Source organism: Juglans microcarpa x Juglans regia, chromosome 1D, assembly GCF_004785595.1.
Source record: "Juglans microcarpa x Juglans regia isolate MS1-56 chromosome 1D, Jm3101_v1.0, whole genome shotgun sequence".
Lineage (NCBI taxonomy): Eukaryota > Viridiplantae > Streptophyta > Magnoliopsida > Fagales > Juglandaceae > Juglans > Juglans microcarpa x Juglans regia.
In genome coordinates, this window is record NC_054594.1 from 48,554,727 (window position 1) to 48,581,498 (window position 26,772).

Genomic DNA, 26,772 nt, shown 5'->3' on the forward strand with positions numbered 1-26,772 from the left:
GGATTGAGGGAACAACAAAGTACGAGCTGGCCGTTTGGTTAAATAATGAATGGGGACTACATTGACCAATTATTATGGATCACTATTTTTCTTACTTTTTTACTTTTTTTGGCATATTTCTTTTGGTGAAGGGATTTTTTTTTTTAATTTTTTGATTAGTTTGGAATTTCCACCCGTAGATTAATGATGTGTCAAAGATGCGGACCCACTTCACCGACAGATACCTTCTTTTGTAGGTCCCACTTACTGAAATAATTGTCTTCGTAGTTCTGCTGCCCATTCGGATGGCGAATCCGAATAATACTTTCAAATAATAATAATATCATCAAATTATATATTTCTTTTCACTTGCAAAAATATATAAAATTGAGACGTTTTTCATATATATTAACTGGTCATATTGTTTTTTCAAAAAAAAAAAAAAAAAAAACTGGTCATATTGTCATATCCGATGTTGTCTTATCATTATACAATAACTTCTTTAAAGCTTCATTAAACTATTCATATAAAGTTATGAATGGGTGAAAAAAATAGAACCCTAACATAGGGGACGGGAGGGCCAGATGAGATTGGACTTTATGGAGCATATGCCGGGTATATGCCTCTGGATCACATTATCAAACTCATCCTCTTTGTTTGTTACCGTGACGAGGTTAACTTCTTTCTTTTTTTTTTCTCCAAAAGATGGAAGAATGTGCATCGAAAGGACCCTTTTCACCCGCTCTTTACATGAAGCCCCGTCTGATTCAGAAATTAGTTAAAAGATGCATTGAAATAATTTTAGATGAGTTAAATAAAATATTATTAAAATATTATTTTTTAATATTATTATTATTTTAATATTAAAAAAAATTAAATTATTTATTATATTTTATATAAAAATTTAATAAAATTATAATAATGAAGTAAAATGAGATGAGATGAAATACTTTTAAAATCCAAACTGGTCTAATGTACATCGACAAGGACCCTTTTCACCCGCTCCATCTTCAATCCTTTACATGATTGAATCTCAAGTGAGAAAGGATCAAAGGACGTACCGAGGCACGCATAACTGTTATCGAAATAATAGGTTCCCTATCAAATGACCAGATTCAAAAGAAATTCGCCTGATACAATGATTTTTGCACTCTTTGTACAAAAAGCATAGCTAGGAAATCAGTATTGAGTAAAAATAGAGAAATAACCGCTTCCTGTAGACAAGCCCAAGTCTCGAAGTTTGTCCTTCTCCAGAACATTGGCCCAACAATCGGCGTCATCGTCAAAACATACAATAAGAAATCGTAACAAACCAAAACTTGGATCTGGTAAAAGACAGCATCAAACCAACACACGGTACACAACTGACAACACCATCACATATTTCTAAGTTTTAGGAAGCAAGAAAAAAGCCAGATGGAAAGAACGCGTACGATTTTACTAACAAAAAATCTGCCTAGCTATTGTGCATGATCCTTATCTAGATCCATTCTCTATTGTGCATGATCCTTATCTAGATCCATTCTCAGCATTGGATTGGAAGTAAAATTTTCAACTAGAAAGAAATAACTGTTTAGTGAAAACGATCTGACTCATGCACCACAAACGGCCATTTTAATTCAATTTGTTTGGTTGTCTCCCAATACCAAAAACCATGATATCACTGAGGAACATCTTGATTCACGTCAAAACATGACTAGAGTTCTGAACCAATGCCCGATCAGACAATGTCTGAAACTTCAATTCACTTGCTCTTCTTTGGTTCTTTTGCATATTCATTAATTAATGCTTCAACATCTTTCCAGAATAGACCCTCCACCAAAACTCCATCCTTTGTGAACCTATAACATCACAAGAGACCAGAAACGTAACAGAGCGTATATTGATGTGCAGTTCAATGAGTATGTACAGCTAACATGCATGTGTGCATGAAATAGAGAGAGAGAGAGAGAGAGAGAGAGAGACCATTGAGTAACACTTTTGGTTAACTGTACTGGTTGATTTGCAGAAATAGATTTAGGATCTGCACTCACTATGCCAAGTGTGTACGTATCAGAAAATCTCGGCAGCTTGGAAGACACCACCAAGCCTGTGCTGGTAAAGGATCCCTGTCCAGAGAAATTGCAACTAAATTAGATAGGAGAACAACTAAATTTCGTTGCATCAGTTTGTATGATGTATGCACAACAAATTTCGACAAAGGTAGATAATTCAACTGCTGGAGTCTTGCAACATATTATTTTTTATAAGTAAATAAACAAATGGAGTCTTATAAAATATAAAATAAGCTGGAAGATCCTTTTTTTCTGTCAAACCACCCCCGATTTATGCACAGAAAATATTTGGAGAGGTTGCATTGTGTTTGCTTCTCTTCAAATCAAGCAAGAACAAGTTCTTAGCCTTCAGAAATAGAGAATGCATACTAAGATTTCTGAGCTTACATGTGCATTTATGAGACCATGATGGCTAGACCTCAAAGGGGGTATTAAGTTCATAATGGAAAGATCGAGAAAAAAAACAATAAACACGGCCTAACAAAGAAAAGTAGTTTCCTTTCTCCCCACCCACACCTTATCTTTCTGATAAGTTGAATTCAATTAAATTAGGAAAAGAAAATGATATGCTCTGCACACAGAAGGTATCCAAAGGTCTGGCCTTAAAGACAGCTTAGATTTAAAAAGATCCAAAACCTCCAAAAAGGAACTCTTTTTCATGGATAAGTGCAATGATCACAAAACCAACATCTATGTAAGAAATCACATTACAAGATAACATTTAAAGCTTTAGCAAGACTAGTCCAATACTTCAAAGATTTTTGTATTATATATTTCCTTCAACAGCACCAAGCTGCCCTGCTACTCTTCCTTCCATCTTCCACATAAAGACCCCTCATGAAGGCAGGGATAAACAATCCAACCAGGTGTAAGATTATTAACGGAAGATCAAGGCCCCAGAAAGCATGCAATGATGAAAGATAAGATGTTACCACTCCCCATTACACTACTCTTAGGACACGCTGCCAAGCAAATTATTCCCCATCATGCCAATGACTAAAGCTGGTAAGAGAGAGAGAGAGAGAGAGAGAGAGAGAGAGAAAAGAAGTAGAAGAAGAAGATACACATCTGAAGGGACGTGAGTTTGCAGAGAAACCCCACAATCTAACCCAACATATCAATCTTTTAAAAATATTATGTAATGACTAAGCTCAGAATTGTATATCTTGAGAGCTGTCTCCAGGTCATTGTATATTCCCCAAAGCTAATTATGCTATTGTCACTCTAAAGAAAAGCATGGCTACTTCTAAACCCCCAACAATGGAATGCAAAGGCTCACATGAACAAACTCGAGCAATCTTCAATAAGGGCCTTCATTCATAATTTTTTTAATACTTGTAAAAAAATTCATATATAATCCAGGGCCTTTTTTCATCAGCAAGACCCATGAATACAAGTAGCCATACAATATGCGACTGATGGTTTAAAATAAAATAGTTTGAAGCATGCAGTATTTCATCCATTCATCCAGAAAACTAAACCCTGATGATTCGCCACCAATACCTCAAGTCAACTATCTTATGCAACCAGTGTCGGTACTATTAAAATCAATTATGGAAGGATTTAGAATCAAGTCAAGAACTTATGGCTTACATGAGATTCTCTTTAGAGCAATTGCCACTAGAACATAACCTATGATACCAGAAAGAATGCATTATATTCGTGGAACATTATGGCTTTTAACCAATCTTACATACATAAAACCTCGTCCGACAAATTTTGCAGAAAATTACCCAAGGGGCTGACTTGACAACTCACTTTCCCTTAACTCCATCAATAATCTTCAAATATCAAACATCCAGCTATCTCTTCCCTAACCATAAAGCACACTCTCTAGCGCAAGCTTTGTAAATCAGAGAGGCAGATCTCCTAAAACTTCGTTACCGCTCACACTCCATCCCTTCCTCCCTCCACGAAACTTGGCATAGGGATTAACTTCAGTGCTGACGAAAGTAGCCATACAGGTATCGAAAAAATGTATGGATATTTATGTTGAAATATAAATCACTTGATCCTCTTTTCTTTCAATAAGCAGATTGTATTTCCAAAGACAAACACAGCGTCTATAATTATTGCTGAGTTTCCATATGGAAAGAGATATTACCACAGGGGGATAAGTACACAGAATTTCATTCTTCTCCTTTGTGTAGATGATCAGCTGCAATAACCCATTGAAGACTATATACTTGCCAGAGTCAAAGATCAAACAAAGTTGAAAACGAAAGCCAACGCATTATCAACACGAGCTAAATATTTTGAAAACTCGAACCGGAAATATTTAGATTCCCTTTCCATATCCCGCATTTTGCCAGAAACGAGACGGATTTTCTCATCAATGAAAAAGAGAAGTCACGAAAAAAAAAAAAAAAAAAAAAAACCAGGTAGGAACAAAGGATATAATAAGATTCAGCCGATGAGAAAATTCCTGTTCTCAGGAAACTTTTTCTTGTAAAACTGAGCCGCCAGAGCAATGATGATTATAATCGTGCCCATCAACAATCGTATATTGCTCATCCTCACGTCTTCCACATATCCACGACTCGTTACAATCTATGGAAAAAATTAAAGAAGTACACATATATTTATTATAAATAAAAAAGAAGAACATGATCATGGATCTATAAAAAAAAAAAAGAGAGAGAGAGAGAGAGAGAGAGAGAGAGAGAGGTGAGTTAGGGTTTTCTGTTCTTTGGATTTACCTCGGAGACGGACTCGTCGAGGATATGCTTGATAGAGTGGTGGTCTGAGAGATTGGCCTTCTTAGAGTTTTTGGTGGCGATTTCGGGTTTATTGTCTTGCATTTTTATTTTTGTTTTTGGGAGGTCCGGGTGGGGTTTTGCTTGAGAAATGGTCGAGAATGAGGGGGCAGTTCAGTCGGAGCCTCGCAGTGGTGTGTTAAAAGTTAAAACCTTCTTCAAGGCGCGGTCTACTGAACGATGACTGAAATAAGAAATAATCATCGCATCAAATTACTGTTTGCGTGTCCATTAAACGCACGTTCTGTTCCCTCTCTCATCGTTCCCTCTCTCAGACGAAAACGCCTTCACATTTTGAAAATAACTTTCTTCCTCTCCTTCCTCCCCGTTTCTACCTATCCCCACACATCCCCGTGTCGCCCCTCACCCCCACCACCCACGTCGGCATCCTCTTCCCGGTCACCTACGCCGCGTCGATTTCTTCCTCTTCTCCCTCCCCGTTTCTTTTCTTCCTATCCCCACCCCTCCCCGCGAGCCCTCTTCAGTCTCCCCCAACCCCCAGCGAAGCCCTCGAAGCCTGTTTTCTCCCCCAGCCCCCGATCGACTACAGGTTTGGATGGCATCGCGAAGAGAGTGGCTTCTTCTTCTCTGCGATTTTGACGCCGATAAGCATTTTTCCTAAACTTCTCACATACTCTCTGTTATTACTCACTCACACTCAGATTCTCACCACTCACGCACACACATTTCAATTTTGTTCATATACAAATAGACATGAAATAGATCTGAAATTTTTAGGGTTTGTAGTCGATCTAAAATTTGAAATTATGCCCCAAATTACTGAAAGTAGATCTCAGAATCTAGGTTTGTAGGCGATATGTACTTTGTAGTTTGGCCCTACGGAGTATGTACCACCATTTCTGTCCTATGGAGTATTCTTTGTTGTGGGGAAATCGTAGTTATTGAGGGATGTTAATTAGTTTATCCATTTAGATTGTCAAGAAAATAGTTATCATATTGTGATGATACAGACCTGTGCTTCAAAGCCCTAAACGATGGGTTTGTGCTCTTGCTTAGATAATGCCATGACTGAAATTTGAGGTAATTTTTTTTAAAGCCTTCATGTTGGAGATGTTCAGGAATCATTTTTGTAGTTCAATACATTAGAAATCATGCTTTGTTTATAATTAACCTGGTGAAGATGTATTATTATTCTCTGCTTTGGGCTTCTGAGTATGGGGGGTTGGGGTTTAGTGAAATGCTTTTGAATGTTCTGGTGCACCACTAACGTCTATATTTTTGGTAAAACGTCTGAGCCCCATTACTATGTGATCCCAGTAATAGTATTCACACTAATTTGGGTTTGATTATGTGCGAGAGGTTTTCAGGTCGGGTAACTGAACTGGATTCCTTAAAAGCCATTTTTGGCTTTCTTGCCCCTTTCACCACATCCATGTTGATGTTGGATTTGGTTCCAAAATTCATCTCTAATTACCCTTGGTGCATTATTTCCAAACTTTTGAGCTGTTCTTCGATTCTAGAAAATGATATTTTTAAACTGTTTTTAAGTTTAAGGTTGATAGTAATTTGAGTCATATTGCATAGACAAACAAATACAATATGTATGCGTGCGTGTGTGTACTCATAGAAGTAAAGCATCACTCTGCATTTGACCATATGCTTGACCTGCATTATTTAAAAGATGGATCATCATCACCAGTCTGATGCTTGACTTGCATTTATGATAATTACAAAAAGTATGATCATAGCTTTTGGCCAAACTAAGTTGCAGTGTTGACCTTATTTTGATAACCCAATAAAAAAATGTTTCTTCTATTCAGTTATGTGTGAGTTGGTTCTACGACCAGATGGGAGAAAAAAATTGATGTTTGGTTATCTCTCTGCCTCCCTCTAATCTCTCTAAAAAATTTATTTTCTAACACTTTATCTTAAATTCTTTTAGTTTCCATTAACTAGATACAACTCTCTATGTCCATACTCGAATGAAACCATTACTTGACCCCCCATGGCTTCTTTGGTATCAAAGATTATGCTCAATTCCCAAAATGCCTTTATCAATGGAAGACAAAGTCTTGACTCGGTTGTTATTGCCAATTTGTGTCTTGTCAATGCATATCTACCATTCATTCTTCAGTATTTGTAAACAGTAGCCCCATGGACATTTTTAGTAGCACTTGAGGTCTACTATGCTGCGCAGGGGTCTCCTATTGGGCTTTATTGTGGGAACTAGGAATGGGTCTTCTTACAGGTCAAAGTTTTGTTCTGACTTACAAGTTATCTGCTCCCTATGTGGTACAGAACAAGAACCCTCTTAGGCTTTAGTTGTTTGGCTACATTTGGTTTGCTCTGCCCTGCAGATGATTACAAAAATAATTTATACTGATATTTTGCTGCTATAAGGATATATCTTTTGGTTTAGTTATTTTAAGACAGTTTTGATTTTGAGGGTATACTGATCTTTTACTATTATTTGTTTCAAGGGTGTTTGTTGAAGTCCAAATGAGAGAGAGAATTCCAACATGCAAGGGGAGAGATCCATAAAAGAGAGGAGGACATCCAAAAAAGAGTGTTGTTTGCTATGATCAAGATCAATGGAAGATTAAGTCTGTGTTAGGGACTTTTTGTATGTTGTTAAGTTTGTTAGTGTTTCAGTGTAGCCAAACTGGTGACTTGTAAACATTCTGCATTAATATGTAGTCTTGTCGAAGTTGTAATATGTAGTTTATGTTTCCAACTGTACCAGACTTATGATCTCTTCAATATAACATATTTTCCAACAAATTTTTTGTTGTATTAGTAAGCTGGAATATGTGGCAGCTTATCTTTTTTACATACCAGTACATTAATAAAGTGTAAAACTGAAGTATATATCTAACACTTACAGCGAACCAGACTAACTCTCAGAATGCAATAGGCAAGCCTGGGTTGTTTTTTTTTTTTTTTTAAAAAAAAAAATTTCATTCTTCATTAAAAAGCACAAAACAAGTACATTGCTTGTATAGTCATACAATTGATCCATTTGTCTAAAAATAAATAGAGTGTCAAATACAAACAACGATTACAAATAGCTACCACAAACAACTAGACTCCATTGAACAGAGGCCATAAGCAACCAGCTTCAATAATGCCAATAGCGACCACAAACAACCAGGCTTCAAAGCTAAACATGACCATACTGCCAACTTCCAATACACCGAACGAAACTAAATCACAAATAAAAATTGTCATACTTAAGTAAACAAATTCATATATACGAACTACTGCATACCTGTATAAGGACACTTGGTTGTGTGCCGGGAAGTAAGACCTTATAGTCTAATCATATGATTGGGTTTCATATAAAACATCTTTTTTTTTTGGTGAATAATTGGGCAGGCGACACAGGTGCTGGGCGACGCGGGTTCTACAACACATCTAAGTAATACTTAACCCCCAGAATCAAAAGGCATTGTTGAGATTTTACTTTTCTTGCAAAAAAGCAATATCAACCAGCCAAATGCAAATTATCCAATCAAATTCAAATCAATTACTATAGATTATCCAATCCAAGCTACCGGATAACCACAATCTTTCAATAGAGGAGCAAAAACCATCAAAAGAAAGACTATTAGAATACAGTTATAAAATCATTTCACACATGAAAAAATGATATATTGAAAGTATAAAATTTGAAGAAAAACCCTATAGCTCGAGGTTTCTTAACCTATTTTCATTGTTCATATGGAACTGCATGTGAGGACGGAGATCACACCAGCCAAGTTCAGGTGAGGGAAAGAAGGCTTTTCTGGTTTAGTTTTTTATTTTTTTTTGAAAAATCATACTTTCTTCTGAATCAACTTTTTCCATTCATTTTTCTTCTTGGCTAATTCATCCTAAACTAGAATTCTATCAATTATTTTGGGCAAGTCTCCCAGTTACCAGCAAGTTCATTAGGAAGAATATTTTAAATGAATGACCCTTCATATCTAGAGCATTTTCATCAATAGAGGTATTTTAGAAAAGAAGGGACAGAATATTTGAGATAGTTAGGCAACTTGGGTTTAGAGGAGACCCTACACATAGGAATGTTTGAATGGCCCTTCCTATGTGAATGTTGTTTGATGGAATTAAAATCTCTGCAAAACGACAGGTTTAACAATCAAAGATGCCATGCCTTCATGGGCCAGGAAGTTGTTAACCAGAATAATATTGCTTATTTTTATACTCTCAGCACTTCCTACAATTTCACAAAAAAGTATAAACAAACAAATCTATACAGAAACTTGGTTAATGAAGCAATAATATATGATCTATATTATGTTATACCACTAGAACTTGCAGAATTATAATACATGCATTTGTACCCTACAATAATATCATTAATAATATTACTGAAAGTCTCCTCATGAGTTTAGTATTAACTGCTTCGACTTCTGCTATATTTGTGATCTTTCATTTGAGAATTGCATAGATATATTTATAATTACAGTTTTTGGTGACTATAGTTGATTCAACTATTAATTATAAGTAGTACTGACAACCTATAAGGTAATTCAACATGATAATTTTTCGAAAGAATTTATATGAAATATTCGGGAAATATAAACAGCAAGTCTAGTATTAGAGGGAAAATTATACATATTCATCTTCAAGGTGCATACCAAATGGGATCGATGTCCAATCTTTCCTTAACCTTCTTCACTCAAATATTAATACAATAAATTTTGAAATGAGAATGAAATTTTAAATTTTGGGCTAGATTATCTTGTAATTTTTTATTTGCCAACACACATTTTTAAAGAAAATCTTGATGCATGGTTCATCAAAGTTTGGTTGAAATCGTGAGTACTGAACATGCAACGGCCTTTACTCACATCCTTGAGGGACTTGTTCTTGCTAGCCTGCCAAGAAATCTCTCTTTCGACATTGTCTTCATCCTCAACATTAAAGCCAAAAGGAGGCGGACAGGGTGGTTTAGACGACTGTTGCTTCTTCTTCTGTTGCGCCGACAGCCTTAGGTTCAACCCATAACCTAACTTGTTCATTTTACTTTCTCTTCTTACTCTTTCTCTAAAATAAGGAGCCAAAAAGCAACAAGATCATTGTCACAAACCAATTTTCTCATTTTTATCAATCTAATAACACAAGTAAAATCACATTAAACAGCTTTATTCTCTAAAATGCTTCAACAATAAACAATTAGGGCCTCAAAGTGTTTGTTGTCATATGTGAGAGAGAGAGCTAAACTGGGGATTAGATCAAACTATTGATAACTATGGAGTAGTATTTCTCCTATATCGCCAAGTGAATCCTTCAAATGATAGTGAAATCCCAATTAGAAGCTATGAAACCCAAAAGGAAGGAAAAAATCATCTTAAGATCGATAAATCTCAAAATCTGTACAATAAATTCATCGGAAAAAAAAAACCAAGGCTGATAAAATTTCACAAATCTTATAAAACTCAAGCATATAACCGCGTAAAAGTGAGAAATTTTGGTTTATACATCTGAAGGTACCAGAGAAAAGACGTGAAAAACGTATGGAACCTCCACAAGCAGCTGCGTCTTTACCGCCGTGAAAACCAAGACGTCGGTGATAGCTCCCTTAGCGGCTCCTCCGTTATGGACCTCCTGCTGCGCCATTAAATCTCCGAGGGACAGAAAATAAGACCCAAGCCTCAGAGAGAGATAGAAAGAGTGTGAAACCCTAGCCTTAGGAGAGAGAAAGAACCAAGCCTCTTGGGAGTGGCGGTGTTGGGCAGATGGTGTAGCGTAGCTCGGTGTCGTTGGATAGAGAGACGGCGTCGCCGGGAAGCGTTGGGCAGAGGAAGGTGACGCGACGCGGGCGAGGGATGAGGTATTTCGTGGGGCTCTGAAATTCGAATGAGAAAGAGAAAATCAACTGAGAATCAAAATGCACATTTTGTTAAAAAAAAAAAAAACCTGCAGCCACGTAGGGTGTGCAAAGTGTGCACCCTACAGTGGGCTGCTCTATAGAAGAACTTCTGAAATAAAAGCCACCCAACCGAATTTTGGGGCGAAATACATATATCTTCAACAATTCGTTTTTAACTTGATGGTCCAATCCACGGGATATCATGTATCCTCCAATTTTGTTTTGGATAATGTTAGCTTCACATTAAATATGCATGTTAACGTAGTATTTCGTACATCTTTAGGTCGGGTTCCAGCCATTCGAATCTTGATTTTCGCACATGCACACTTAAAAAAATACAGGGAGAGAGGGGCCTTGGTAGAGGCCAGAGAGTCTCTGATGCTTAAGTTATTATATCTCCTTAGTAATTTGTGCGAGAGGTTAGAGGAGTCAGAGAAAGTTCTTTGTACCTAGAGGTCAGCTTTTATACCTGGTTTTTGGGTGGGGGACAATCCATACCTTGCCTCAAGGAGTCCATGTCATTTCAATTGTTTGCCCTGTCAAAATCTTTTAATGCGGCGTGGCTTCTGGGGTTGTGTCATTAATGTGGCGTGGCATGTAAATGTGGTGTGGTTCCTAAATAACCATAGTTCCATTAATAGATTTTACACCGTTGGCATGTAAATGTAAATTACAAGTTATAAGCTCTTTAACAATAGAACTTTCGTAGATGCTCGGCGTTCTATGGGTGTGGCAGCTCGTTCCCTTGGGAGTTTTGGAGCCAGTAGGAGCCCGGGAAAATGTTGGTGGTGACCACGTAGGGGCCCTCCCATCGAGGGCCTAGTTTCCCTGCATCTCGGGTAGTCGTCCCGTCTGTTTTAGCATGAGATCCCTTATCTTGAATGCCCGTGGACGTACCCGTTTGTTAAAACATCGTGACACACTCCTCTTGTTGATGGTTGTCCTTACTTCTGCTTCAAGTCTGACCTCCTCCAGCAAGTCAAGATGTTCTTATAGTCGTTCATTGTTGGAGTTTTGCTCAAGTGTTGTATCTTGTAGGTAGGGATCCCGACCTCGACTAGCGGCATCGTCTCATGTCCGTAAGTGAGAGTGAAGGGGGTTTATCTCGTCGGGGTCCTTACCGTGATTCAGTATGCCCATAAAAACTCCGGGGAGTTCCTCTGCCCAGGTGCTCTTTCTGTCGTTGAGCTTCAAGTATACCCATCAATGTCTTGTTGGTCACCTCCAATTGCCTATTGGACTGAGGATATCCTAGAGACGAGTATCGGAATTTGATCCCCAAGTCCTGGCACCAGTCTTGGTAGTGGTTAGAGTCAAATTGCCTTCCATTATTCGATATGATGATACAGGGATGCCAAATCTGCAGATGACAGTCTTCCACAAGAAACGAGTGATGTTGCTTGCCTTAATCGTTGCCAACGCCTCGGCCTCTACCCATTTAATGAAGTAATCCATTTCCACTACTACAAATCTTACCCATCCTTTGCCCTGGGAGAGGGGGCCCACTATGTTAATTCCCCACTGAGCAAAATGTCATGGTGAGGTGATTGATGTCAGTCTCCGGTGGGCAATGAGGCACTTTAGAGTACTCATGACATTTCCTACATTTCTGCAAGTATACCCCTGCATCCTAGAAGGCGCGAGGCCAGTAGTATCCTACCCTTATCACTTTGCCTGCCAACACCTTTCCTCCAGAGTGGTCGTCGTAGATTCCCTCGTGTACTTCTACTAGCACGTGTTGGGCCTCTTCGAACGAGACGCACCTTAGAAGAGGTGTGGAGTACCCCTTTCTATGTAGGGTTCCCTCGAGTAAAATGTAACGTTCTGCCCTGATCCTAATCTTTCTAGCTTCCCATTTGTTGCCGAGTAGCTCATTGGCATCTATGTACTTGATAATATCCAATGACCATTCCAGAGCTCCCGACTTTACTTCTACCACTTCTATTCCCACAACGGGTATCTTAACAATCTCGATCCCTGTTTGTTCTGGCATAGGAGAGTCTTCCTGCTCAGACGCCGCTCGTGCTAACTTATATGTTTTTTTATTCTCAGCACTTGTTGGATCTGAAAGTATCTAAATTGGGCGCGTTTGCCTTCTATCAATATTAGATACTTCTTCAATTTTTCACTCTTTGCAGCGAACTCTCCTAGTACTTGATTAACCACTACCTGAAAACCAACTCGCAACTCTATTTCTTTGGCAACCAAAGACCTGTGATCACCAGACTAGAGAACATTGCCTCATTTTTTGCCTCAATTTTTTTTAATTTTAAATGCTAACTTAATTGCGTAATCATGTTTTTCGCCCACGTCTGTAACAATATGCACCCTCACTCCCCCTTCAGCCCAGCAGAAAGAGCCATCAACGAAAACCTCCCAGGGCTTCACAGGAGGTGCATGTTTGACCTTTTCCAGGAAACCGATGAATTCTGTCACAAAACCTGACAATACTTGCCCTTTAATAGAATTTCGGGGTGCGTATTCGATGTCAAACTCACTCAGTTCCACGACCTAGTTCGTAAGGCTGCCTTAGGCGTCTGGTCTTTGAAAGATCTTATTCAGAAGGGTCTCAGTGAGGACCCTCACTAAGTGAGCCTGGAAATATGAGCAGAGTTGTCATGTGGTCACCACTAAGGCGAAGACGAGTTGCTCTATGCGTGGGTATCTAGCCTCTGCTCCTCGGTAAGCCCAGCTGATGTAGTACACGGGATTTTGGATTCCCTCTTCATTTCATACCAAGGCCAAGGAAGCTGCTTGCGGGGAGATTGATAAGTACAGGACCAAGGTTTCTCCACATCTGGGTTGGTTGAGCAGTGGAGGGCTTGTGAGATGTTTCTTGAGAGCCTCAAGCGATTGGTTGCACTCGTCATCCTAAGCTCTTGCTTTCTGCAATATCTTAAAAAAAGGTAGACATTAGTCGGTGGACCTCGACATGAACCTGTTAACGGCCGCTATTCGTCCGGCGAGTTTCTACACTTCGTTGATGTTTTGAGAAGGGGCCATGTGGAGGATGGCTTCCACTTTCTCTGGGTTAGCTTCTATCCCTCATTCTGAAACCATGAAACCTAATAATTTCCTAGAGCCTACACTGAAGGCAGATTTCGTGGGGTTCAATTTCATCTGGTACTACCGCAATACTGTAAAGGATTCACGAAGGTCGTCGAGGTGTTGCTTGAGAGCTCCATTTTTTACCAGCAAATCATCTACATAAACCTCCATGTTTCTCACGATCTGATTCTTGAACATGCGGTTGACTAGTTGCTGGTAGGTGGTCCTTGCATCTTTTAATCCAAACTGCATGGCAGGGTAGCAGTATAGTCCTTGATCAGTGATGAACGAAGTCTTCTACTCATTGTCGGGGTTCATGCAAATTTAGTTGTACCTGGAGTAGGCATCTATAAAGTTAAGCATGCAATAACCCACCATGGAGTCGACGATTAGATCGATGCAGGGTAGGGGGAAGTTGAGCGGTCGACCTCTACGACAATGGCGATATTCTTCTCCGTGTTGAAGTTTTGACGTTTCTGCCTTACGCCCTTGGCTTTTGGTCCCACGCCCAGGTGGTGTTGTATGATTTCTGGGTCAATTCTAGGCGAAGACATCCTGGTGTTCCATGAGGAGTTATTGCATAGCGCGCCTCATTTTGAGTGTCATCCCACTGCCAATCCTGACCATGGTTCCAAGAGGCTTAGGTTCAAAGGGATTAACTCCAGTAGCTCATTCGGCTCCACTTTTCTGAGTGTCTGTTCATCTTGGATCTCTCCATTTGTTATGGTGTGTTCAGGCTGGGGCAAGAGAACGTGGTCATCGTCTAGGTTGTGGACTACATGTACCCCACCATCCCTTGGTTCAATTCCTGCACGTAACAGTCCCGTGCCAGGACCTGTTCTTCCGGTATTTCGCACACTCCCCAAGGGGTCGGGAACTTCATATTCAAGTGGTTAGTCAACGTCACCGCCCTCAGGTTGTTGAGGGTAGGTCTGCCAAGTCTGACGTTGTATGACGATGGAGCTTTTACCACTAAGACAAACAGTGTGATAGTGCTAACCGGTTGGACCATATCCCCCGAGAAGCCCTTCAGAGACATAAGAGCTGGTTAGAGTCGGGCGGCATCTATCCCATTTGGGTGAAGGCTTTCCAGAAAAGGATATCTGTGGAGCTGCCATTGTCTACAAGGATCCTCCTAGTGATGAAGTTAGCAACCAACATAATCACAACCATGGCGTCATCGTGTGGATAGAAGACCCCCTCATTGTCGTCTTCTGCAAAAGACATGACTGAGGCTGGCTCCATTTTCTTGTATTTGGTGGGGCGGTATTCGACTGAGTACACTTCTCAGTATTATGCTTACCTAGCGTGCGCCTTCTCACCCGATGAGGTTGCACCCTCGTCGGGGTGCGTGGGGGCGACCATGCGGGGGTCCCTGCTCAGCTACCTTTGCCTCGGGCTCCCTTTCCTCCTTAGTCTGTTGGCCCTTTCTGAACTTATTTCTCGTGATCTCTTCCTCCAATCTCATTTTGGTCTCCGGGCGAGAGGATACAACAGTCTTTGTCGCCCAGCTTGTTCTCTTTCCTCTTTCAAGAAAATACAATCTTTCGTATTATGAGTGTTGGACTAATGGTAAGCGCAATAGTGGCGACTAGTGCTCCTGCAACCGTCTTCTTGAACTGCTGGCCAGTCGTCTTTTTGGATGGTGAGTGTCGTCCAATCAAATTGAAACCCCAAGCCTCTCATAGGGGCTTTCTCCCTCTTGTTGTCTCGTGATTCTTTTTCCAGCTTCTCGCTAGCATTGCTCTTGGTTGGTACCTTCCCTTTCCTATATGTCTGCTCCAGTTCTTTTTTCCTTGACTCAGTCAGGGCTTGGACTGTGTCTTTGGCGTTGATGAAATTGTCAACTTGATCTATAAACTTTCACAGCGTGGTGGGAGTCCTCCTTGACAATTCTACCATGAATTGGGATCGGGGCCATACCCCTCCTAAAAGTGCTGCCTAAGTTATTTTTTTATCTTGGTCGTCCGTAATCATGTGCTCTTTGTTGAACCTAGATAGGTATGCTTTCAAACCTTCTTCTTCCCCTTGTTTGATGGTAAGGAGATATGCCGCGGGGCATCTCTTTCTTCTGCTTACCATAAACTGTGAGAGGAACAGATGGGCCAACTCCCCAAAGTTATCTATGGATCAGGGCGCCAAGGATCCGAACCATACTCTTGCTGGTCCTTTCAAGATTAGCAAGAAAGTTCTAAAAACCACTTCTCCTGAGAAACCATGCAGGGTCATGTGGGCTCTGAAGATTTCTAGGTGTTCAAGGGGGTCCCTGGTCCCACCGTACACGTCCATAAGGGGAACTCGAAACTTCGGTTGTAGGGGCACGACCATCACCTCCACATTGTAAGGTAGGCCCGTGCTAGTGAGAAGTTGGTCTACTGATGACAACTTGCCCATTATTTTTGTCATTTCTTCGTATTTCCCTTGGAGGTTACGCATCTCATTCTACATATTTATTTTCTCTTCCTCCGCATCACCTATTCCTCCTGCATTTGTGGATTCTACATGCTCACTGTTGCTCGACCCCACATCATTTTTTGGTTTGTTGGTGGCTACTTTGAATGTCTCTTTTTGGAGGGTCTCTACTTTGATGGTTAGTTTTTCCACTAGTTGCTCCATCACTGCGAACCTTGCTTCCATGTTCCATGTCTGTTGATGTTGCTTCTTCTTGTCCCCGAGTTGTCTGAGAACGAGTTGTCGCAGGCATATGAAAGACACTTGAAGTCTACAGAGATCCCACATACGACATCACTGTTAACGTCGTGTTTCGTACATCTTTGGGGTAGGTTCCAGCAACTCGGGTCTTGGTCCTCGCACCTGCACACTTAAGAAAATACAGGGAGAGGGGGGCTTTGGTAGAGGCCTGTGAGTCTCCAATGCTTAAATTAGTATATATCTTTAGTAATCTGTGCAAGAGCTTATATGAGTCAGAGAGAGTTTTTTGTACCTGGAAGTCGACTTTTATACCAAGTTTTTGGGTAGGAATAATTCATACATTGCCTCAGGGAGTTCATGTCACTTCAACTGTTTGCCTTGTCAAAATCCTTTAATGTGGCGTGGTTCTAGAATAGTTCCATTAATGCAGCATAGAGTCCGGGGAGTGGTGCCATTAATGATGCATGGCTCCCTGACTCATTTTATTCCGTAGATGTCAATTGTTAAGCATTTTCATGCCTGCTGCAGGAAATTGAGAGTTCCCCACATCTTTCACCCACCTGCCTGCAGGGGTTCCCGAGAATTAGGTGTCATTGGGGAATGTCAGGGCGGCGAGTCCTATCTGCCCCTACCGTCCGTCTTTCCCACTTGAGGGTTGCTTCATAGGTTGGTTTTACTCATAGGTCGAGTACTCTGTAGAGGTCTAGTGACTTTTTTTAGGGGAGGGTTGTTGGGCCTGGTTGGACTCTCTCCTCCTTTCCCCGAGGTCCCTTATGGGCTTGCTATACAGACCAACTGGGAGGAAAAATCTCCTTACAATGCACTTTAAATATGTATACAGATACAAATAATGTTTTTTTTAAGCATTTTTTGTAACATGCTTAGCCATTAAGTAAAAATAAAAAAAAAATACAAATTTACTAATAATCACTTTCTTAATTATTAAAAAAATATAAAAATAAATAAAAATATATGAGCGAGCATGTTTGGTGAAAATATTTAAGAGTTATACTAATATTTTTTTTTTTATTTTTCCGCTTTGATAAAAGAAAATTTCTATTACTGGTGGGATTGCAGTTTAACGGAGATTTTAAATTCAATATATTGAAAAGTCAATAACATTGTTTCGGTACAAATTCAAATCCATAAATGATCTAAACTCTAAAGACCCAAATTAAAATCCTCCTACTTAAATCCAGCTATCCAAACGCACTATAGATGCAATACTTGTACAATATCACCAACGTGATAAACAACCAAAACAATTACACTTACGAGTACGATGATATATGTCATGCCAATGGTATTTCGTAGGTATTACTAGGGCTCTAGGCAGCTCTTTCGCCCCCGACCTCGTCACGTCTCGATCGGGCAGATGGATTTCCCAACCCATTATCTAAAGAATAAGGATAATGATAACCGTTTTACTTTCTACTATTCCTTTATTATACTGTGTTTAAAATTATTATTATTATTTTTAAGTATTTTTTTTAACATTTTTAATCATTAAAAAAATATACAACTTTATTAATAATCACTTTCTTAACTATTAAGTAAAAGAAAATAATAATAAAGAATTAAAAAATAAATAATGAGAATAGTAAAAGAATAGTAAGAAGTAGTAAACTTGTCATTATCTAAAGAATAATGATACATATAATCTAAAGAATAATGATACATATAATCATAAGTTGTGCATGCATCACCATACTTATTTTAAAAATGAGTGAAATCTATTACTAAATATTAATTTTTTCATGTAAATTTATATTTATTCGTTTTGTTCAAAATAAATGTATCGATACTTATGCATTTTATGATTAGGACTATCATTCCTCGTCTAAATCCTTATCTAATCAAACATTTCCAAACCTATTTCTGTGAGAAAGACGAAGCTGAAGATAAGTAATAATACGATTAGAGAGAGAGAGTGTGTGTGGGGACGCCAGAGACATTGAGATGGAAGAAAATGAGGGAGTGAATCAAGTACATTTTCAATGACTTTACAAGTCACCTGTTTAAATTTTCATATATAAAATAGTCAAATAATTAACACAAGACAAAGTCTATATGACACACCCTTTTTTAATACACCCAACAAACCGTTGATCGGCATCAAATTTTTTTTTATAAAGTTGGACAATACTCTAAATTTTATTGATAATTCTCTCTTATGATGAATAAATAACTTTTATAAGTAGTGGAAGAGATTTGGAGGTTACATAAATTCCACCAACACCAAAGCCCTTGTAAAATCATGTATTATAAGAAATAAAAAATTATACTCAACAGTCTACACTACACATTTGCTTAGGAAAAAAAAATACAAAATATAAAATACAAATCTACATGTGTGGTATAGGGCTGCTGAGTAGAATAAGTCTCTAAGAAAAACTAATACGTAGATGAACTATTCCAAAGTATCTATTACAATAAAAGAGATAAACCAAATATTCAAAAGTACTATTTCCATTTAAAGTTTGGCAAACTAATTTTATCTATAACGAAAAGTCTATACAATTGCGTAGGTAATTGTATAATAGAAGAAAAATTTCATACAATTGCATAGCTTTCTACATCATTTATGCTAAAAAATTATTGGTGTTTTAGATGTTTTAAAGTTAAAATAAGTCACACTTAATTAAGATATTGGCTTATATGTAGCAAAACTCCTAACACATTAGCAAGTATATTAATAGGAATTGTTGTGTATTAGAGTAGTGGTATATGCATGGAAGAAATCACGAACCCAGATTTCTTTCTTGGCTTAAGCACTTTCCTGTAGATTATATTGATTCATATTGGAACCGTTCTTGATTCATGTAAAGTCACAAATAAATAAAGAATTACTGAAACCTTTACAATAGTTATTTTACACGTTGACGTCAATTTTATTATAAGTTAATATTGGTTGAAGTTTCTCAAGGTGAAGCTTCAGCAAGATTGTAACTGGATTTTCCCTCCCTGTTGGTCCTATAGCAAGCCTATAAGGGATCTTGGGGGAAGAGGGAGAGCCCAACCAGACCCAACAACTCTCTCCTAAAAAGAGTCACCGAACGGTCTCTACAGAGTACTCGACCCATGAGCAAAATAACCTGTGAAGCAACCCTCAAGTGGGAAAGATGGACAGTATGGGCAGATGGGACACACCGCCTTAAGACTCTCCAATGACACATAGTCCTCGTGAACCCCTGCAGGCAGATGGGCGAGAGATGTGGGAGACCCTCAATCTCCTAACAACAGGCATGAAGAGACTTAACAATGGACATTCGCAGGATAAGGTGAGTTAGGGAGCCATGTCGCATTAATGGAGCTGCTCTTCGGAATCTACGCCGCATTAATGACACCACCCCAAAAACCACGCCATATTAAAGGATTCTGATTAGGTAAACAGTTGAAGTGACATGAACTCTCTAAGGCAAGGTATGGATTGTCCCCACCCAAGAACCTGGTATAAAAACCGTCCTCCAGGTACGAAGAACTCTCTCTGACACTTCTAACCTCTCGCACAAATTACTAAGGAGATATACTAACTCAAGCATCAAAGACTCCCCGCCTCCACGAAGGCCCTCCTCTCTTTGTGTTTTCTTAAATGTGCTGGCGCGAGGACCAAGACCCGAGTTGCTGAAATTGGACCCAAATATTTACGAAACACAACATTAACAAAGATCATTTGATGAGCAAGCATGGAAGTATTTATGGAAATTAAATGTGCCAGGAACTGTGAAACACTTTCTTTGGAGAGCTTGCCATGACCTGCTTCCTACAAGATTTAACATGTTTAAGAGAAAAGGTAGTTGAAGGGCCTTGGTGCCCTATCTGTGAAAGGGAGCAGGAGTCAACTATTCATGCCCTTTGGTCTTTCCCAGCTACGAGTGATGTGCGGAGAGAGGAGACTAGTTATTGATCTTTCATATAGTTTCGTGGAGTTGGTTGCAGCCTTAGCATTTTTAGAGAGAGAACATCCAACCTCTCTCTAACACCCAAACTGAAACCAGCTAGGGGGTGTGGGAGCTTTGGCTCCTCCCCCCTCCCTCATTCCAGTCCAGTGTTTTGTCTCTTCCCATATTTGTGTTTTCTGTTTTATTTTTTTTTTTAGGTCAAAGAAAGGAGAAATGCCGACCTGTGGTTTTCTGGTGTCCAACGTCCTACACGCGCTCCACCATGGGTTTTTTCAGTCGTCGATCTTCCAGACTACCAAATACGGTGCCAAAAGGAACGGCTCATAGCACACACGCGCAGGATATTGCGCACGCGTGGCTTCCATTCACCACCGCGAAAAGGCTTATACTGCCGCCACAAGCGGCGTTTCTGGGACCAGCGACTCCGGTATCCTTAAAATCGACTGTCTGGCATTCTCCTAGAGTGGCATGTCAATACAACCACCTTGGCCAGTGTGATTTCACTTTTTTGCAGTGTTTTTAAGTGTCTATAGTCTTGGTTTTTGTTAGTGTTAGGAAATAAAATAAATAAACTATTAAACTTTTGTCCACAGTAGAAGAACCCCTTCCTCTTTTGGAAGACGGGGTGGTCCTGTCATTCTCCTCATTTGAAGGATAGGGGTGGTTTGTCCTTCTCCTCATTTGGAGGATGGAGGTAATTTTGTCATTCTCCTCATTTGGAGGTGGGGGATGGTTATCACTGTTTTTTTTTTTTTTTTACAGAGAGTGGTACTCTCAGACAAACCAGTTTTGTCAATAGAGAGTTCTTAAAAGTTAAGATAATATCCGTCGCAAAGAAATTTGTATACGGGGAAGCTTCCCACAGATGAGTAGTTTGGCGTATAATTTGAGTTTTTTCTCTGTATTGACCAGTCATAACTGTAACTTCGATTTCGTGAATGAAATGATGTCTATTTCCTATAAAAAAAAAAATAAATAAATAGATCTGCTCAGAAACCTGTCTACCATATTTAGACTACTGGTTCCAGAAAGAAGCAAAATAAATGGAGAAAACCTGATGTGGATTATATGAAGATCAATTGAAAACCTGCTGCAGTGGACACTAACTCGAAGAATTAAGGATTGGGAGTGATTGTTAGAGATACAGAGGGAGAAGTCCAAGCTTCAATATGTTGCAACATAGATGTTGAATTACAACCTGCAGTTGTAGAAGCAATGGCTTTGAGAAGAACACTGGTGTTCTGTTATGATCTAGGCTTCTCAAGGGTTGTCTTTGAAGGAGACTGTTAGGAAATTGTTAATGCAATAACTCTTCACATGAAAGCTCGGCAAAAGCAAGTTCATTAATTCATGAAATTAAAAGACTATTGAAGTACAGAGTGGGATGGAAAGTGCCATTCAATTACAGGGAGACAAACTTGGCTGCACATCAGTTGGCTAAATTAGCTATTTCTTTGTTAGGAGAGAGGAACATTCACATTATGATTGTCATAATGTGGTGTTGCATGAAAAACTTTGTATTTAGTGATATTTATATTAGTAGTGTTATGTTGATTTAAAAAATATAGGGAAATGCTAGTATGCCGTTTAAGGCCTCGTTTGTTTTTCCCTGGATGGCTAAAAAAAAACAAGTACACAGATATGACGCGTTATAATATATGTGGTATCGGGAGATTATGGGGCAAAAAATAAATCCACTTGGCTTCAGACTTGGTGCAACCCAAGGTCATCATTCTCTTTGGTTTGCACAACCACAAAATTATTCCGAGAGTTTACAAGAAGACCAAAAAATACGAGATTGTATCAGGAATTATATACAAAAAAATATTAGAATATCCTCTGGTGTTGAGGGAATTGCATGTATGAGATTCAAAAAAGAATTAGGAGGGGGTCATCTAATTTCATCATTACAACTTTCTTAACTTCGAATACAAAATAAAATAAACAATTTAACTTTTTCAAATTTTGAAACAAAATTAATATTAAAAAATATATTCTAATAATATTTTATTCAATTTTTTAACTTTAATCTCAACTCATCTCATCTCATCTGCGAAAACAAACGAAGCCCAAGTTTGTCCCCTCATTTTGACTGTTAATGTATTTGATTTTTTAATTTTTTTTTGTACTTAATGATTAAGAAAATGATTTTGAATGTATTGATATATATATTTTTATTTTTTTTAAATATTTAAATATATTTAAAAAAATGTAAAAATAAAAGATAAAAAAAAAATAACTTTGTGCTAGCGAGCACGCCAGCAATCAAAGCTGGACGGCACGCTAGGACGACTAAAAAATATAAGAAATAATATTTATAATCGTGAATATGTAAATGCTGTATAATTATTTTATGAAAAATAAATAAATATAAAATTCACATGAAAAGAAAATTAATTTTTTAATAATAAATTTTATTTTTTTAAAATAACTACATGATATTTATACATTTCACGATTGTATGTAACATTACTTTAAATATATATATATATATATATATATATATATATATATATATGAAGTTTTTTGCTTATCTTGGGCCACGGTCCGACCGACCCATGAATGGAAAGAACGTCAACTTTATACCCAATCACTACGGCCTATGGTAATTAGCATCCCAAGCAAACAACAGTCCTCTGATTTTTATCTCCCTCGTTACCACAGACAGCCATGGCCTCCTCTCGCCCTCAGCCACCGAAGCCTCTGGACCTGGAGCTCACCATCGTCGCCGCCAAGCACCTAAAGAACGTAAACTGGAAGATCGGCGACCTCAAGCCTTACGCAGTCTTTTGGGTTGACCCCGACCGCCGACTAGCCACCAAATCCGACGACGCCGGCTCCACCCGCCCCGTTTGGAACGAACGATTCACCCTTCCACTGGCCATCCCTCTCCAAGAATCCGTCCTCACCCTTGAGATCTTCCACTCCAAACCTTCAGAGACCCCCAAGCCCTTGGTCGGCACACTCCGTGTCCCGCTCAAGGACCTCGCCGAAAACCCCGACGAATCGACCGGTATCAGAACGTTCCATCTCATCCGTCCGTCCGGTCGTCCCCAGGGCAAGATCCGCGTAAAGCTCGCCGTCCGTGAACGCCCTTTGCCTCCAGATTACCATATTGCCCCTCCGCCGACCTATTTTTACTCCAGTGCCCCTGTCATTCCACCGCGCGACTACAGGGGTTACTCGCAATCTCTGTACACTTCACCACTGCCCGCCCCGTCTCCATCGCCTTCACCGTCGCCGCCGCCTCCGTATCCATATAGTTCATATCCTGATGCGTATTCTGGGTACTATCCAGGGTACTATTCCAGTGCGCCACCACCACCGATGCCACCCAGGCCGTTCTTCGATCGGCCCGTGAACTACGGTGTGCCTGCCGGGCCCAGTGGACCGTCGGCACCTGTGGATTACTCGCCGTACGATCAGAAGCCGAAGTCCTCGAAAATGGGTTTGGGGACTGGATTGGCTGTGGGCGCGGTCGCTGGAGCGCTGGGTGGGCTCGCATTGGAAGAGGAATTGAAGTATGAAGAGGAGAAGATCGCTGATAGGGTCGAGAATGACTTGGCTGCGCGAGACGATTACAGCGATTACCGAGGCGACTATCGTACCGATTATTGATATATTGGGAACGAATATGGTGAGCTTCTACTTGGGAAAATGCTAGTTATGCGAATTTAGAATATATATATATATATATATCTATACGTGTGTATATTTTGCGATTGAATTTGAGTCCAGTTTAAAGCTTTGGATGGTTGCTTTTATCGGTTGAAACCTATTTGGTGTTATGAGTTTTCTTCCAGTCAATAAATGATCCGTCCGTCTCGTTCATGAGGCTTGGCATATAATTCTAGGATTTTGTGAAATTGCATGAATACTGTGAGTCAACCAGTATACGTATTAAGGTTTGTTTGAGGTGGGGCACTTTACAAAGCTAAAGTGCCTGATAAGTGATAAGCTCTAGCACCTTAGGTTGGGCCTAACTCATCACTCTTATATGAATTCCGGAAATTGGCTTTGGCAGTGGGCTTTCCATACGAGTTTACAACCCAATGGTTCTTTTGGAAAATGAAAGAAGTCTGATATGGCTGACAAGTGTCCCGTCTTTGGATTTTGATTAATGAGGAATAAATAGAGTGGATTCAGTGGAGCATTTTTCCTGGTTAAATATTATCCTGGTTGTGGGTCTTTTTTTTTTTATAAGTAAGAGATAAATTTTATTGATATGAATGAAATAGGCATGTACCACATACACAGGAAGTATACAAAAGAACACCTAAATACATTCTAAGAGTGATGAACTAAAGACAAGAAGTCATGAATATTATCCCCAGTTAAAACAATAGCAGAAAACCAAAGCAATAAGGTATTTAGAAAAAAATTCTTCAGCTCCACCACTGTGCGTTCCTTGTCTTCAAAACAGCACGCATTCCTTTCCATCCAAATGCACCACATGATACACAACGGAATCATCTTCCAAACTGCTGCCAATTGATGACAGCCCTGCAATTTTCTCCAACAACCCATCAAATCTACCACCCTCATAGGCATTACCCAAGCGACACCAACCCTCCGAAAGATCTCATCCCACAACACCCTTGTTACGTCATAATGTAGTAAGAGATGATCCACCGATTCTCCATTCTTTTTGCACATGTAGCACCAATCCATCACTACACATCATCTCTTTCTCAAATTGTCCGTGGTCAAATAAAAAAAACAACTTTGGAGGACACACGAGACCTCCAAATGTTCTTCCAGGGGAATGCAGTATGGTCCTGCGTTATCAAAAGGTTATAGTACATCTTAACAATACATAACTTATGATCCTTAGACCTCCACTTCAAGCTATCATGCTGTACTCTAGTAGTCCCCGAGGAATGTAATAGGCTGAAAAAGTCTGTAACCATAGCTAGTTCCCAATCGTGAAAATCTCTATTAAACAGAATATTCCACTGATGCGAACCATGAGAAAATAACCACACGTCAGCCACTGAAACCTCCATATTAGCTGCAATACGATATAAAGCCGAAAAAAACCATTTTCAATGCATGATCTCCACACCACACAACCCGCCAAAAACTGATTCGGTTGCCCTCACCGGCTACAAAGCGAATATGATTTTCAAAACATATCCACCCCTTCCTTATAAACTTCCATAACCACACTCCATACCCCCTCTGATTTCGTTGGAACACCAACCGTCCCAAGCAACACCATATCTCGCGTCTATAGCTTCCTTCCACAATGCTCCCCCCTCATGATGATATCTCCAAAGCCATTTCCCCAATAGTGCTTTATTAAATGTTCTCAAGTTGCACACACCCAAGCCTCCATTCACAATTGGGGCACATAATGTCTTCCAACTAATCAGGTGGAATTTCTTCTCCTCCCCTAGGCCTCCCCATAAGAATGCCCTAAAAAGTTTCTCAATCTTATTCACCACCCCTGCATGCATAGGAAAAAGAGATAAGAAATACATGGAGAGGTTAGTGAGTGTGCTCTTGATAAGAGTAAGACGCCCCCCTTTTGATAAATACACCATTTTCCATCCCGCCAACCTTTTCTCTATCTTCTCCACCACCCCATCTCATATAGCTCTACTCTTAATAGTTGCTCCTAACGGAAGGCCCAAATATTTCATTGGGAATGAGGGCACCCTGCAATCCAAAAGACTTGCTAGACTGCGGATATTAGGAACCTCACCCACCGGTACCATCTCAGATTTGCTAAGGTTCACCTTGAGCCCTAACACTGCTTCAAAACAAAGTAATAATGCTCGTAGAGTTTGGACCTGATTGCTATCCGCTTCACAGAATACCAGAGTGTCATCTGCAAAAAGAATGTGTGAGATGATAAATGGGCCACCAGAACTATTTCCCACCTGAAAAGTAGATAAAAAACCCCATCAAGAGTAGCCTGCACCATCCTACTCAACGCCTCCATAACGATAACAAATAGAAGAGGAGATAACGGATCTCTCTGTCGTAAACCCCTTGAGCTATCAAAAAAATCAGCAAGAGTGCCATTAACTAGAACTGAGAATCGGGCAGTTGAAATACAATGACTCATCCAAGAAATCCACTTATTTCCAAAGTCACACCTCTCAAGCAGGTACAAGAGGAATTTTCAATTCACATGATCATAAGCTTTCTCCATGTCAAGCTTACAGATAATACCTGGACTTCCCTCCCGCAATCTAGCATCGAGGCTCTCATTTGCTATGAGCACCAAATCAAGAATATGTCTCCCACGAATAAAAGCATTCTGAGGCTTGGATATAATATTTTCCAACACTGGACTAAGCTGGTTAGCAAGAACCTTCGATATAATCTTATAAACACTACTAACCAAACTTATTGGATGAAAATCCTCAATAATCGAAGTCCCGTGTTTCTTGGGGATGAGAGCAATAAATGTCGCATTAAGGGATTTTTCAAACTTCTGAAAAGTGTGGAATTCACTGAACACCTGCAAGACATCACCTTTCACATCATCCCAACAAGTTTGGAAGAAACTCATCGAGAAACCATACGGGCCTGGT

General features: G+C 39.5%; 2 protein-coding genes across 3 annotated transcripts in view; one reads left to right on the top strand and one right to left on the bottom strand.

Annotated features, from left to right (window-relative positions):
* Positions 1 to 1,396: 1,396 nt before the first annotated feature.
* On the bottom strand, positions 1,397 to 4,976 carry LOC121249231 (probable signal peptidase complex subunit 2). The gene is given in 5 exon segments (XM_041147968.1): positions 1,397 to 1,820; positions 1,945 to 2,087; positions 4,138 to 4,219; positions 4,432 to 4,583; positions 4,733 to 4,976. Coding segments are annotated over 5 exon segments (576 nt in total). The 5' UTR covers positions 4,835 to 4,976; the 3' UTR covers positions 1,397 to 1,723.
* A 683-nt stretch (positions 4,977 to 5,659) lies between these two features.
* Positions 5,660 to 26,772, top strand: part of LOC121247329 (leucine-rich repeat extensin-like protein 1) — a 34,994-nt gene continuing 13,881 nt past the window's right edge. The window contains exons 1-3 of one of the 2 annotated variants that reach the window (XR_005937248.1): positions 5,660 to 5,862; positions 13,203 to 13,214; positions 24,989 to 24,997. Coding sequence is in view for 1 of the 2 variants with exons in the window: in XM_041145714.1 (XP_041001648.1) it covers positions 22,898 to 23,845 (948 nt within the window). In the remaining variant the exon portion in view is untranslated. Of the gene's footprint in view, positions 5,863 to 13,202; positions 13,215 to 22,812; positions 23,865 to 24,988; positions 24,998 to 26,772 lie in introns of those variants that run through there. The other variant, XM_041145714.1, reaches the window with a different exon arrangement.